The sequence below is a fragment of the Zootoca vivipara genome, chromosome 4 (genome assembly GCF_965207765.1).
Source record: "Zootoca vivipara chromosome 4, rZooViv2.hap1.1, whole genome shotgun sequence".
Lineage (NCBI taxonomy): Eukaryota > Metazoa > Chordata > Lepidosauria > Squamata > Lacertidae > Zootoca > Zootoca vivipara.
In genome coordinates, this window is record NC_142587.1 from 79,742,745 (window position 1) to 79,756,919 (window position 14,175).

Genomic DNA, 14,175 nt, shown 5'->3' on the forward strand with positions numbered 1-14,175 from the left:
TGCCCAGACAAGACTCCCTCTTGGCCCAAAGGAAGCCAAAGGAAACAATACATTAGACCAGTGTTTCTCAACCAGTGTGCCTCCAGATGTTTTGGGACTACAACTCCCATCATCCCTAGCTAGCAAGACCAGTGGTCAGGAATGATGGGAGTTGTAATCCCAAAACATCTGGAGGCACACTGGTTGAGAAACACTGCATTAGACCTCAGCCTTGCTGCAGGAGTTGTCGGAAGGAGGCTTACAAGGCACCATCCAACCATTTTAGGGACTCCACTCCAGATTTGTGTAGGGTTTACTCCTTGTCTTTTCTTCTCCCAAAGATATCCCTCAAGGCAGCAGAAGTTTAGGATCAGAGTTTTCCTTATCTGTAGAGTGTCCCCTCTACAGCACATGCAGAAACCACCTTCTTGACCATTGGATCCACTATTGGTCTCGTCCACTCAATTTGCTGGAGCCTGTTTTCACATGGAGGGGAAGTCCCTAACTCATCAAGGGCTACCCTAATCTGGTTTGACTGGCCAGTCGAAGCCATTTCCTGGGATGTGGTAGCTGCTGCATGCTGACAGCTTCTAGGAGCCACAGGTGAGAGCCCTCCAAAGTAACTCTGCTGACTGAAATGTGCATTAACTTACTGCTTTATGGGGTTTTTATGTTATTGTTTTCAATGTTTTATTCTGACGGTCTGTTGAGCTATGTGCATGGAACCCTGGTCTCCTTTGGGAGAAAAGTAAAGATAAAACTGAAACAAATAAATGTTGCTTCCAGACTGCATAACAGATAGTATACCTGAACAAACTAGAGCCTTGTTTAAAAAATAGAAGAGGAAGACTGACCAATCAGGGCTTTGTTCCAAAGCCATATTGTAAATAAATCTCTCCAGTGTCCCCAAATATGTTCTTATGGAATCTCTAGCTATCTTACTGCCACTTGAGATAAGTAATCATACTGTTTATAGAATACCAATACAGCTACACTTTTTTAAAAAATCAATACTGTCTTTATAGATACATCAATGTGTGAATTGAAGAGCAGCTGGCTGGTGAGATTCCTAGTCTAGACAAGACTGTTTACTGGTGTTATTCTTATTTAATGTTTATGTTTAGAATCAGTTCTTTGAGTCCCAGCGAGCAGTATAGTTTCTGCTGTCCATTTCATTTTACAAACAGTTCATTAGTTATTTATTGTAACTATTTATCTATTTATTTATTTTGTTGGCATCGTCTGTCTCAAGAGACAATGGAAGAGTGTGCCATTGGAGAGTTACTGTGCGTGCTGTGGCTGTAGAGACCCAATTGCTACCACTGTAATTAACCTGTTTGGTGAAACAATAAATCTAATTTGTATCATTGCACGAGTATTTTCCACAAACATGAAGCGGAGAGATAGCACACCGGTCTGCAAAGGAAAAACCCCACTTATGAAAGTTGATGGGTATTGCCATTAAATGCTGTGGGTCTTGTGATCTATTATCTACCAAGTTGGTACCCCTGCTGGAGACAATTCGCTCTTTGAGCATCTAAGGGCCAGAACTTTTGTGTTCTCCTACTGAATTATTTCTGTTGCGAACCGCCCTACGATCTTCGGATGAAGGACGGAGTACGACTTTAATAAATTATATATATATATATATATATATATATATATATATATATATATATATATATATATATATATTCACAAAACATTGGCCAGCGACTGCTCTTCGCCAGCTCTCTGGCCCTCTTGCCGGGCACGACCTGCAGCCGCCGCCACTACCCGCAGCAAGGGCACGCTTCCCTCACCCAAAGGCCACTTTTCCCACGTGCAGCGAGCGCGTTTCCCGCCAAACTCCCCGCCTCGCGCAGGAGGCTGTTTATGAGGCCACGTGCGCCCTGGTGGCCGGAGACCTTGCTCTGCAGCTGCCGGGACGTTGCGGGCGGCGAGTCGGCGCGTGCCGCGAGGACCACCAGCCCCAGTCTTCCATTCGGCCAGGCCCCCTCTCTCTCCCTGCAGAGGTGGCTGGTGGCGCTGCCCTATAGCTCCCGCTCTCCCCCCTCTTTCCGGCTCGCCCTTCGCAGAGCCGCAGCTGAGAGCCGAGCCGAGGCCAAAGCTGCGCGCGGGCTGAGCAGCTCCCTCAAGGAGCGAGGCCAAAGCGCCCGCCAGCCGCAGGGGAGGCGTCGTTGCAGCCGCCGCCGCCGCCGCCGAGTGCGCGCGGTAGAAGGCAGCGCGCGCGAGGCAGCGAGCGGCCAGGAGTGGATGGCGGGGTCGTCACTGCCGCCGCCGCCGCCGCCGCTTCTCCTCCTGCAGCTGCCGCTGCCGCAGCCTTAGGCGGCCGCCGGGCTCCTCTCCCGCCTCTGCCTGGGCGCTGCTGAGCCGCGGTGCGCCAGGCTGCTGCAGCATGCCGAACCCCAGCGGCCTCGACAAGGCGCTGAAGATGTCCTTGCAGAGGAAAACCAAGATCCACTCCGCCGCTGGTAAGGGGGGTGGGGGGAGGTCGGGGGGGTGCGAAGCGAAGGGAGGGAGGGAGAAGTGCCCCCGAAGCCCCCCACTCCTCCTCCTCCGCGTCTTTATTATCCCCGAGCCGCCGCCGCCTCCACTGCGCAGCAGCAAGCCGCCTCTCGCTTCTTCCCTGCGCGAGCTTTCCATTTCATATTTATATCGATAGAGAGAAAGCGCGAGGCTCATTCCATGCATATTTCATGGCGACCGGGTTGGGGATTCGTGACATCATTAACCTTCCTGCCCGCCTCGTTGGATGAGGTCAGCGGCCAGGGCATTCTTGGGGGTGGGGGTGGGGGACGGGATCAAAAGAGCTGCACGGCCAGCCAGCTCTTCGGAAAGGCAGATGATATGATGGGCGGCAGAGGGAGGGAGAAAGGGTCATTGCCAATCTGCTCCGGATTGATCGGTTTCCAGTTTCGCTTTTAGCGTCCTCCAGGGAGAGGGAGGATTCTGCTCGTGGCCTGGCCTGATGCCGGATTGACCCTTGCAAACCGGCCCGGGGATTTTCGCTGCAGTGCGCGCTCGTGCTTTTTAAAACACCCGGCTCGTTTGCTTTTTTTTCCCTTTTCTTTTTAATGTCTTGCGCTTGCCTGCCGCTCTGTCCGCTGGCCGGTTCGCAAATTGAATAAAATACGAAACCTGTCAACTGTCAGCCAGCAGCAGCAATAGGAAAGGCAGCACTGACTGGCGGAGAGGTCAGCATAAACCCACCAGTGCGCTGTTTTGGGTATATAACTAGTGCACCCGGTGTTCCTTTTCCTTCCAGATGTAAACAGTAGATTCAGAGTAGGGATTTTCCTCCAGACCTGCAGCAGCGGGAGAGGTGGTTAAATTATCCTGCTCTGATCCCAGTAATTATACACATAATCTGCATTAAAACATGCACAACCTTGCACACTAAATGCAAAAATGCATATATGCAAATACAGATCAATGCGCACATAGGTCAATGTCACATATACGGTAGATCAGCGGTCACATATGCACATATAGATCAATGAGGACTATTCTAAGGACAGATGGCCTAACTTCGTGTGTGTGTGTGTGTGTGTGTGTGTGTTTATGACGACCTGTATCCTAAATTGTGTGTGTATGCGCACACAATACCATTGCTCTCTATCTCAGGCAATTGATGACCAGGCATTTGATGACGTTCGTGCTCCTTCATCCAGACCCGTGCATCCCGTGACTGCTGCCTTGCTAATAAGTCCAAATTCATCCATCAGCCCGTCACCCATTCCCACCCACCCCCACCACCCTCTGTATATATATAAGGGTCTGACACTTCCGTTTCCAGTGTATCTGAAGAAGTGTGCATGCACACGAAAGCTCATACCAAAATAAAAACTTAGTTGGTCTTTAAGGTGCTACTGAAGGAATTTTTTTATTTTGCTTCGACTCAGACCAACACGGCTACCTACCTGTAACAAGTCCAAATCCAGTTCTCCACATTTTTGTACCACTTTGCAATTTATTTATTTATTTCAGCAAAGGCTTCATGAAGATTCACCGTCATATTAATGTGATTTTCTCCTGATATGCAAGTCTTAGCGGTATGCGATTTTTTTCTAATGTGCACAGTTTAGCAAAGCAATTCTCACAAATGTAATGCACTTTAAAATGTTACTTTCACAGATAGCTAGCTAGCTAGTATGCATTGCTTGGCTGGATAACTGTAATTGCAAAATCCGGAGAAGTGTGGATTTTGAAGGGTGGTTGTGTTTTGGTTCCTATGTTGTTCTGGAAAGTGAAAATTAGGTAGGTTTGCCTTTCAGTGCAAGCTGAATCAAGTTTCTCTCTCATTCCCAGTATTCTCTCTGTGCACATTCTGCATGTGAATATCTGAGGACTTGGTGAAGAGATATTGAAGCTTGTCTAACAGAACTTGCCCCTTCCTTCCTTTGCATCTTTCTCCTGGATAGTTTTGATTTTACTTTAGAGCAGCTCTGATTTTGATCTAAGCCATGGCAGTATGCATGTGTGTGTGTTTATCCTTTTCCTGGGTCCTGGGCTTTCTCCACCCTGGACCACAGGTTCCCCATCTCTTGCTTGGGTGGTGCTGGGCAGCTCTGTCCTGCTATGCTACGCTGCAGCTCCCTGTTCCCCCAGCATCTGCAGCCTAAAGCAGGCACCTCACTCTGCCTAATTGTAGGCCTGGCCCTAGGTTGCTTTGGGGCATTTTGGGGTTGGGAGGCAGCAAATCCAGAACACAATTCCAGAACACAGAACACAATCCTTTGGGAGGTTATCATGTACGAGGCCAGTGAAATGGACATGAGCTGCAAAGAGCCTATTTCTTGTGCCGCTCCTATTCATTTTGCAGGGATCTTTGGAGACGAATTTTCCAACATGCCCCATGTTAGCTGAGAGTGATCTGTTTCTGTTTCAGACAATAAAAGCCATCTGCCTGCATCCCTCTCTATTGCCTTTCATGGCATCCAAAAGATGCCAACAGAAGGGGTTACCTCACCTTGCCTTGTGGTAAGACTCCCTTTGCCAGTACTTCCATCACAGTTTAATAAATTAGAACTTAAGTGGAAATGCCAGGGTAATACTAAGGGTGTGGAACCTCAGACTCAGGACCCCTCCAACCTTCTCCATATGGTCGTCGGACCTCTCTCCAGGCCATACCCCTAACTGGCTCTGCTTCACACCCCACATGTTTTTGCCTGGCTGGAATATGTCCCTGAAATATTGATAATTCCTCTTGCTTGTCTGGATGGACACTAGACAGCTGTGGGTGTGTAGGAACCACATCATGTACTAAGGTAGAACTTATATTGGTTGCCCCACCTACTTCTGCCTCTGGTCCCGCCCACCACTGGGATGTGGCCCCTATAAAGTTGCCCCAAAAGCGAATGTGGCCCTCAGCCTGAAAAAAGATTCACCACCCATGGACTATACCTATGATTTTATATGCATCAAGCATGTGTTCTGCCACTGACTTTCGTTCCTCTTATGCTTTCGAACTTCATACATCTAGCTTGCATCTTTGTCCCCAGGTCACATTTCAGGAGCTTACGGGTAACACCCAAAATATATTGGTGGTGGAGGTGTTGTAGGCAGGAGATTTGAGAGAAGATACCAGGTGGCGCTGTGGGTTAAACCACAGAGTTTAGGGCTTGCTGATCAGAAGGTCGGCGGTTCGAATCCCTGCAACGGGGTGAGCTCCCGTTGCTCGGTCCCAGCTCCTGCCCACCTAGCAGTTCGAAAGCACATCAAAGTGCAAGTAGATAAATAGGGACCGCTCCGGCGGGAAGGTAAACGGCGTTTCCGTGCGCTGCTCTGGTTCGCCAGAAGCAGCTTTGTCATGCTGGCCACATGACCCGGAAGCTGTCTGCGGACAAACGCCGGCTCCCTCGGCCTATAGAGCGAGATGAGCGCCGCATCCCCAGAGTCAGACATGACTGGACCTGATGGTCAGGGGCCCCTTTACCTTTTTATGAGGTTCCTAGGAGGTGTGCTCCTCTCTAGGGTTGACGCAAGGAAACACAGCAAATCAGCCTGGGTTTGTTTAACGCATGCATTTGGGAGAGTTTTCTCATGAAATATATTTCGGGGAAGCACAGTCTGCTAAGGGCATCTGTTCACTACTTGCATCTGCAAAGTCATTTGAAAAACACTGCTGTACCTGCATTGAAACTTGCTGTTGCGTCTCTGGTCAGTGCACATACAGTTTAGTATCTGTTCTGGGGAATGACAGAAATTTCTCTCCTCCCTAGTTCCGGAATTTGGCTGTGTCCATGATACCTATGTTGGGCTACATGCCTTTTAATGTTCCTCACTTGTTCCTTAGCTGTTCCTTGCAATTCTTTGATGAAACTCAAAGAGGTATTTGTTCAAACAGTGGACTAATGTAAAGAAGTATTCCCTTTTACTGAAATCACACTACTGGTCTTTGCTACCCAGTATTCTTTAGTCTGCCCAGCAGCTGCTAATGGGATTTCTCACTGAAGTTTGAACCTAGTGTTTGAAACAATCAATGGTCTCTGCCACTGAGATTTAGTCCTTGCTTATACAGTGGTGCAGCTTAGGCTGGATTTGGAATCAAAATCCTGGCCCCACAAGCCCAGCCCCATTGGCAGATGACCACCCAGAGAGCAGCAGGTGATGGGAGTCTACTGGGGCTAACGTCAATTGCCAATGCATCCTTTTTCTTTTTTTCTTTAAAAATAAATAAATAAATTTTATACCTGGGGAAAGGCTAACCAGGCATGTCCATGGTTACATATCAGATGCTCATCATCTTATTAGTTTTACTTTAAAAACATACCCTTTTCTAAAACATAATGCTGCTTATTCCCAAGTTAATGTGTTTAACCCTGGCTTCCTCAACCTTGGCCCTCCAGATGTTTTGAGACTACAGTTCCCGTCATCCCCGACCACTGGTCCTGCTAGCTAGGGATCATGGGAGTTATAGGCCAAAAACATCTGGAGGGCCGAGGTTGAGGAAGCCTGTTTTATTCCTGTAATCATGACAATGCTGTGATGTAAAATGTGAAGGATCTGAGGCAGTTGGTCACTTCCTCGTATGCCACTGCTGCTAGCTTCCATGGTTCCACTGTCTGTCTTCAGGGTCATTTGGCAGCCTCCTGGAATGTGTGTGGGCCCAAACTGATGGCATGCCTGATACATTGCTTAATTCTGCTGACTCTTCTTCTTTCAATTGCTATATTTTTGGTGATTGTGGTTTTTATTTTTTATTTTTTTATCTTTGCTGGCTTCCTTGAGCGTTTCAGTTTTCAAAGCAGAAATGTTTCAGATAAGCAGATCTCAGACCAGAGCTGGCCCAACAATAGAGGCAGGCTAGGCAACTTGCCTAGGTTGCAAAAATTTCAGAGGTGCTTAGGAGTATATTCAGGTGGAGGGAATATTGTGTAAGCTAGCAATTCTGTCCCATTTTCTGATGTCCCTTTCACACGGCAGTACCTGCTGTGTTACGAACGGAGGCTTTTTGGCTGATGTTCTGGCATGTTGCAGCACTGAATTTCATTCACGTCAGTAGGTGTGGTGCTGTGACATGGCAACGAACATCACTGCACAACGTTGCTACTCACCCACCTTGCCTCACATGCATGCCCTTCCCCCCCGGGATTCCCCCACGAACCATTACATGTTATGGGCCAGATTCCACTAAGTAGGTGCGCTAGCTGGAACCAGCAGTTGTGTCATGGGCCAGGAGTTGGCTTCACCTGCTGAGCAGCAACCTGAAGGAGCAGAAGGCAAAGTCATTCCACCTGCTGATGATCAGGAGCCTTCTTGCTCCTGATGAGAACCAGCTGGCTCCAACTTCCTTAAGCAGGGTTTCTAGCCTTAGTCAGTTGCTGGAAACAACATTTGTGATTCTTGATCAAACCTTGCTGCTTCTTGCTTCTCGTGACCTTGGACCCTCGGCTTTCTTGAGCCCGGATTGTCTGACTAGGTGAACTGAGATACTCCTGACCTTAGGACTGAACTGGACCTTGTATATGAACTCTGCCTCCAGGCAAGTACCCCCCCCCCCCGAGACTTGGCTGGTTGGCTGACTTCTCCCTCCATTGAGCTCTGCTGTGACTGGCAGGACAGGACTATGACCAGTTTTGCGTGTGCGCCACGGTTGTGCATCAGGACACCCTCCCTCCCCTCCCCTCATGCGCCCCCACCCACCCAAATTAGCTCTGGGGGCTCTGGATAACCCCCAGAAGAGTGCAGAGGCCAGAGGCAGGATCGTTCCATTGGTAAAGCCAAAATATTTGCACTGATGGAACAATTGAAGGAGTGTGCCGTTGAATTGCTCCCTTTGTATGCATTTTGTACATGCTATAAAATGTGCGTTTTCAATGCATTTCAAGTGTCTCTCTCTCCCCCCCCCCCATATACACCTTTTCTATATGTGGGGTTTTTTTTTAACACACAATCCTTATTTATGTACATGCTTTTGGGGACTGAAATTTCATGGCAGATCACAGAATGTGCCCAATCTGACTAATAGTTGCAGTCCCAACATCAAACTGATTTAGTCAACTGCGAAAAGTGTACCGAAAAAATTCCACCTCCAACCCTCACGCTGGTCAGTGTTTCCCAAAGCCAGTGCCCTCCAGATGTTGCTGGAGTCTCTCTCCCATCAGCCCTACCCATTGTCCATGCTGGCTCAGGTTGCTGGCAGTTGAAGTCTGTCAACATCTAGAGGGTCCGGGGTTTCCCGCCCATGCTTTAGTGCCACCAAATGACCATAATAAGAGGCTACACATTGATTTAAATTTAAATTATACTCTAAGATGCTTACAACTCTTTTTCGTTGAAGCCACAGAGAGCAGTGGCATGCATCCTTTCCTTCCCGGCTCTTTTAAGTTCTCTAAAAATAAGCTGTTGTCAATATCACACTAGGTGGTTGCAAAGTGCATTTCCTCCCCCCCCCAAAAAAACAACAACACATCACTTGAGGCTTGCAAAAAAATTTAGAGGTCAGATGTTGACACCATTAATATTGATTCAAATAAATAAATGCTGTTCCAGTCCTTTGTGATCTCCATCCAGGGGATGTCAAAATATTGTTGTATCAAAGCAGTAATTACAGTGTCCCTTTTCAAAGTTTGCAAAATTGAGCTATAAATGCTAGGCGACCTGATGGTGCAAAGCCATTATCCTTATTTAGCTAATGGGAATTTTTTTGCTGTCTGTACTTCCCAGTATAGTGCTAGTCTTCTAACTTTGTGGGCTTGTGTGCGCAAGGGTAAAGTTACCTGGGCTGGCAAAAGGCATGCGGTGCCACAGAAGCCACTTGGGCCTCCAGTGTCAATCTAGGAGCATCATGTGGCTTCTAGGGTGTCCATGAACTCTCCCCCCAATTGGTCTAATTTCATTTTTTCTTTGACACAATAGAATGAGTTGTTTTTCCAAGTCTTTACATTGCTGTGCCAGCTGTCGCAGCAATGGATGTGCCCATTCAGGAGGTAGAGGGTGCATTTCCCAACTACAAAACAGAACTCGTCACGGTTGGGAAAATGTGTTTTTCCTTCTATGGATGCATTATTCGGGGAGTTACATTTGCATTCTTTGCAACAGCTCAGCACCAACTCCGCAGTAGAATTTGTGTCTCAAAGGCCCCTACTGCCGATCCAGAGGAAGTCCACTGCACTTAAGTCTCATTTAAATCAATAGGATGAATGAATCAATGGGAGAAGCTAGTCATTACTAACTTAGCATCCCGTTTATTTCATTTTGACTTAAGCTTAAACATGTTTACTTTCCTTGAATCAGGGCCATAGCATTCTTTTGGAACACCAGTTTTATATCTCAGTAGAAATAAATTCTACTGTCCAAATGTGTTGCTTTTGTGAGCAATGGAAAATTCACAACTTGATAGTTCATACATAACAGCAAATCATGGTTTGCAAAGCCTGATAACTCTATCCAACAAACCATGGCTGCTGAACAGCTGTTTGAGCAAACTGTGGCTTGTGTGTTACATCTAAACCAATGGTTACCATGGCCCTCAGTGTCTATTGTTTGGGAAGAAAGCCACACAAACCATGGCTTACCTCTATGTGAGAGACATTTGAAAACCCCACTTTAAACCTTGGTTAGCACAGACAGGCCCTGTGTCACCACTTAGCATTGCTTTATAGCTTCTTGAGCCCCAGGGCTCTAGCAAGGCTCATTCCTGAGGCCTTCCCTGGATTCCTCTTTATCTGCCGCTGATAACAAGCAGCAGGCAACTGGATTAGGGATCCACCATTTAATTTCACACAATACCCCCATGTTTTGTCTCTCTGGGGCATTATGGGAAATTTAATTGGAGGTGCAGGAACCACCATTTACATTTCCGATGTTGCCTTGGAGTAACACTAACTTGGGGACATTGCAGGACTTTTGAATGGTGTGCTACTGGTCTCTGTTGGTGCCAGGTGGTGCCAGTGGGGCAGTGGTGTAGGAAAGGCCCCTAGATGGCATATTTGATAAGCCCCTCCTGTTAAACCTGGAGTCATATTTGGGCACAAGCCATGACTTATTGCTACATTTGAACTGAACCCATGATGTGATTTCCAGAGTTGGCCAAAATGGTGGGCCACAGCGTCAGTTGAGTTCTGAAGTATGCTGGGATGGCTTCATGAATGCTTGGAAGTGATTTCCCCTTGAATAATGTGGCTCTCGGGTTGAACTTGGGAAATCAATATGAAAAACTGTAAACAGCCTGGGGATAACAGACTTGTCACTCCATGTCCGATGAGGATTTTGTCTTCTAGCGGTAGGGAATCAACCCACGTTAGTCTCTCATGTTTAGCAGAATAGACATGAGTTTGGGTGATTTGTCATGATTTGTCAGCATAGAGAGCGAAATGCCCATATACTGTCTCTCACCCGATTCAGACAGCTGTAATAATACAATACTTGCAATATAATGGGCCAGATTCAAACACCAGTTTCACTAGCGGAAAACCCTGCAAGGACTCCTGCTAGTGCAATGGGGCTTCACCTCTCTCTGCCTCTTGTTCTTGCATCAAATCCACTCTGAAGGGTTGGGCGATCCCGCAGAACAGTGTCCAGGGGGATGAGAGATTGTTCAAGCATTTCTGCTTGCTAGCAGAACAGTCTCCTTAGCACTACATAGGATTCCACCCAATGGGTTGTAGTCAACAGACTACTCAGAGTAGGCCCTCTGCAATTAACGGCAATTTTAATTTCAGTGGATCAACTCTGAATCAGAAATGACACACCTATATAAAGAGTATATTATGCTGTCGGTTCAAGTGTTCGCATTATGAAATTATAAAATGGGTAACAGATTGAGGATAATGAGTTCTTCAAATGATAATGCTTACTTCTTACAAGGTATCACCTCAAATGTCTGGTGCCAATTAGATGCAGAGATTCAATGCTACCTTTTTAGTCTGGTGTGTGCGTGGCTTAATATAATACGGCAGTGTTCTGCAATAGTGATGCGCAGATCAAACAATATCAAAGGTCTGTTTTTACTTTCATGAACACCTGCTTGGTATTTAGCCTCCTTTTTGTAATCATTGATTCTTCCTCCCTGCCTCAGACTGCAGGTGGAGGGTTGTGTATAAAGTACTATCCTCTTTATAGGTTGAAAAAACCCTTTAATGGGAAGACTACATTGCAACCAAGTCTTGCTACTTGCAAGCAGCCTTTTTGGTACACTTGAGTTTTTAAACATGCAACATCCCACCTGCAGTTGGGTGTGGCAAGCGCCATCAGAGTCTTGACCACATGATTATTCTAAATGGGTAGTTTGTCTCCTAAGAGCTGGTGCATGGGGAAATCAACACTGCATGGTGTTACGGTGCAGGCTGCCTCCTGTTTTGAATGCTCTGCCTCAAATGCTATTCAGAATGCCTCAGGGAAGTTTCTAACAGTGTGTCTGGACCGGAATGCAAATGCACTGTGAATGAATGCTGGTGCCGTCGCAAGACTTGACTAACCGCAGATGCCATAAAGGCTACTACATATGCTTCCTGCAGGGATCAGCTGCATGGTCGCATTCCAAATCCAAAAGACTTGAAGTCACTTCCCATCAGCAGAACCCCAGCCTGCTTTCTGCAAGGACCAGCTGTGCAATGGGATTTCATGTGGGAAACTTGGTCACATAGCTGATCCAGCAGGGTTTCCAACTACCCCATACCCAAGGCCAAATATGACATTAGGTGTGAGGCCGGTGGGCATGGTTCGGGGAAAGTGGCTCTGTGGGCCAAATCAGGGCTGCAACAGTTGACTTGGCTACAAACAAACAATTGCACAACACTGGCTCCTGGTCTTTTGCCTGGCATTAAGTGTTATCATCTCTGTTGTTGTTGTTTAGTCGTCTAGTCGTGTCTGACTCTTCATGACCCCATGGACCAGAGCACGCCAGGCACTCGTGTCTTCCACTGCCTCCCGCAGTTTGGTCAAACTCATGTTTGTAGCTTCGAGAACACTGTCCAACCATCTCGTCCTCTGTCGTCCCCTTCTCCTAGTGCCCTCCATCTTTCCCAACATCAGGCTCTTTTCCAGGGAGTCTTCTCTTCTCATGAGGTGGCCAAAGTATTGGAGCCTCAGCTTCACGATCTGTCCTTCCAGTGAGCACTCAGGGCTGATTTCCTTCAGAATGGATAGGTTTGATCTTCTTGCAGTCCATGGGACTCTCAAGAGTCTCCTCCAGCACCATAATTCAAAAGCATCAATTCTTCAGTGATCAGCCTTCTTTATGGTCCAGCTCTCACTTCCATACATCACTACTGGGAAAACCATAGCTTTAACTATACGGACCTTTGTCGGCAAGGTGATGTCTCTGCTTTTTAAGATGCTGTCTAGGTTTGTTATTGCTTTTCTCCCAAGAAGCAAGCATCCTTTAATTTCATGACTGCTGTCACCATCTGCAGTGATCATGGAACCCAAGAAAGTAAAATCTCTCACTGCCTCCATTTCTTCTCCTTCTATTTGCCAGGAGGTGATGGGACCAGTGGCCATGATCTTGTTTTTTTTTTTTTATGTTGAGCTTCAGACCATATTTTGCGCTCTCCTCTTTCACCCTCATTAAAAGGTTCTTTAATTTCTCCTCACTTTCTGCCATCAAGGTTGTGTCATCAGCATATCTGAGGTTGTTGATATCTCTTCTAGGGAACAGATAATGGAAACAAGGATATGGTGGTAGATTCAAAACCAAGGATATTTGATTCCCCCTCTCACCTTCTCAGTCATCAATCACCACCAATTCCTGGGCTCTGAGCTGTTTCCCTCTGGGGGTTCCCTTCTACCACCTCTCCTCTGCATCCAGCCAGTCCATGCCCTTGAGATCTTGGCCCTTATTAGCAGAAAGAGCCAATGTGTACACAGAAGGCATCACAAAACGGGCAGCATGTAAGAGTTGAGTGGTTTGCAGCAGCAGCACATTCATTTTAAAAGACCTCTCTGGATGTCCCTGCTTCAGCATAAATATTAGCAGTGTTCCCCTCTGGCCTCAGTTATGAATGAGGTTTGCTTTCCTTTTGTTTGGCATGTATTTAACTTCTGAGTCTGTCTGCATTTGCTCTGTGACCCAGACCTTTCCCTGCTGAGCTTTTGGGAGGGATTGCAAGCGGTATTATTAAAAGCTTCATACTGATAGTTCTTAACCTTACCCTACCCTTCTATAGAAGGTGGAAACCAGGCTTCCTGCAGTTCCTGCAGAGCCAGTGTGGTGTAGTAGTTAAGAGCGGTAGACTCGTAATCTGGGGAGCCGGGTTCGCGTCTCTGCTCCTCCACATGCAGCTGCTGGGTGACCTTGGGCTAGTCACACTTCTTTGAAGTCTCTCAGCCCCACCCACCTCACAGGGTGTCTGTTGTGGGGGAGGAGGGGAAAAGGAGATTGTTAGCCGCTTTGAGACTCCTTTGGGTAATGATAAAGCGGGATATCAAATCCAAATTCTTCTTCTTCTAGCACCTTTTACGAAACGTTTCCACCATGATTTACTGGTGCAGTTGCATGCAACTTCACGCCATGTGCAAACTGCAGAGCTGGGAGGTACCTAGAAACCATGCAGTGCAGCCCCCTGCCCAAGAAAGCGGCCATCTGCCTCCACTTCCTGGTCAGCTATTACAATCCAAGCTGCAGCTTCCCATAAGCAGAGATAGGTGGCACCCAAGGCTGGCTCCAGGTTAGAACAGCCCCCTGGCAAAGTGGTACCCAGTGGTCTCTACAGAGAAGACTAAGCTGCTCTCAGTTGTAGTTGAGCCCAC

At 47.2% G+C, this 14,175-nt stretch overlaps 1 protein-coding gene across 2 annotated transcripts in view; it reads left to right on the plus strand.

The window, feature by feature from the left end:
- The first annotated feature begins 2,182 nt into the window (after nt 1-2,182).
- The window catches only part of ATP8A2 (ATPase phospholipid transporting 8A2), a 325,668-nt gene continuing 313,675 nt past the window's right edge, over nt 2,183-14,175 (plus strand). For both annotated transcript variants that reach the window (XM_060273823.2, XM_060273822.2), the window contains exon 1: nt 2,183-2,453. In XM_060273823.2, coding sequence (XP_060129806.1) covers nt 2,378-2,453 — 76 coding nt within the window. In that variant the 5' untranslated portion in view covers nt 2,183-2,377. The remainder of the gene's footprint in view (nt 2,454-14,175) is intronic.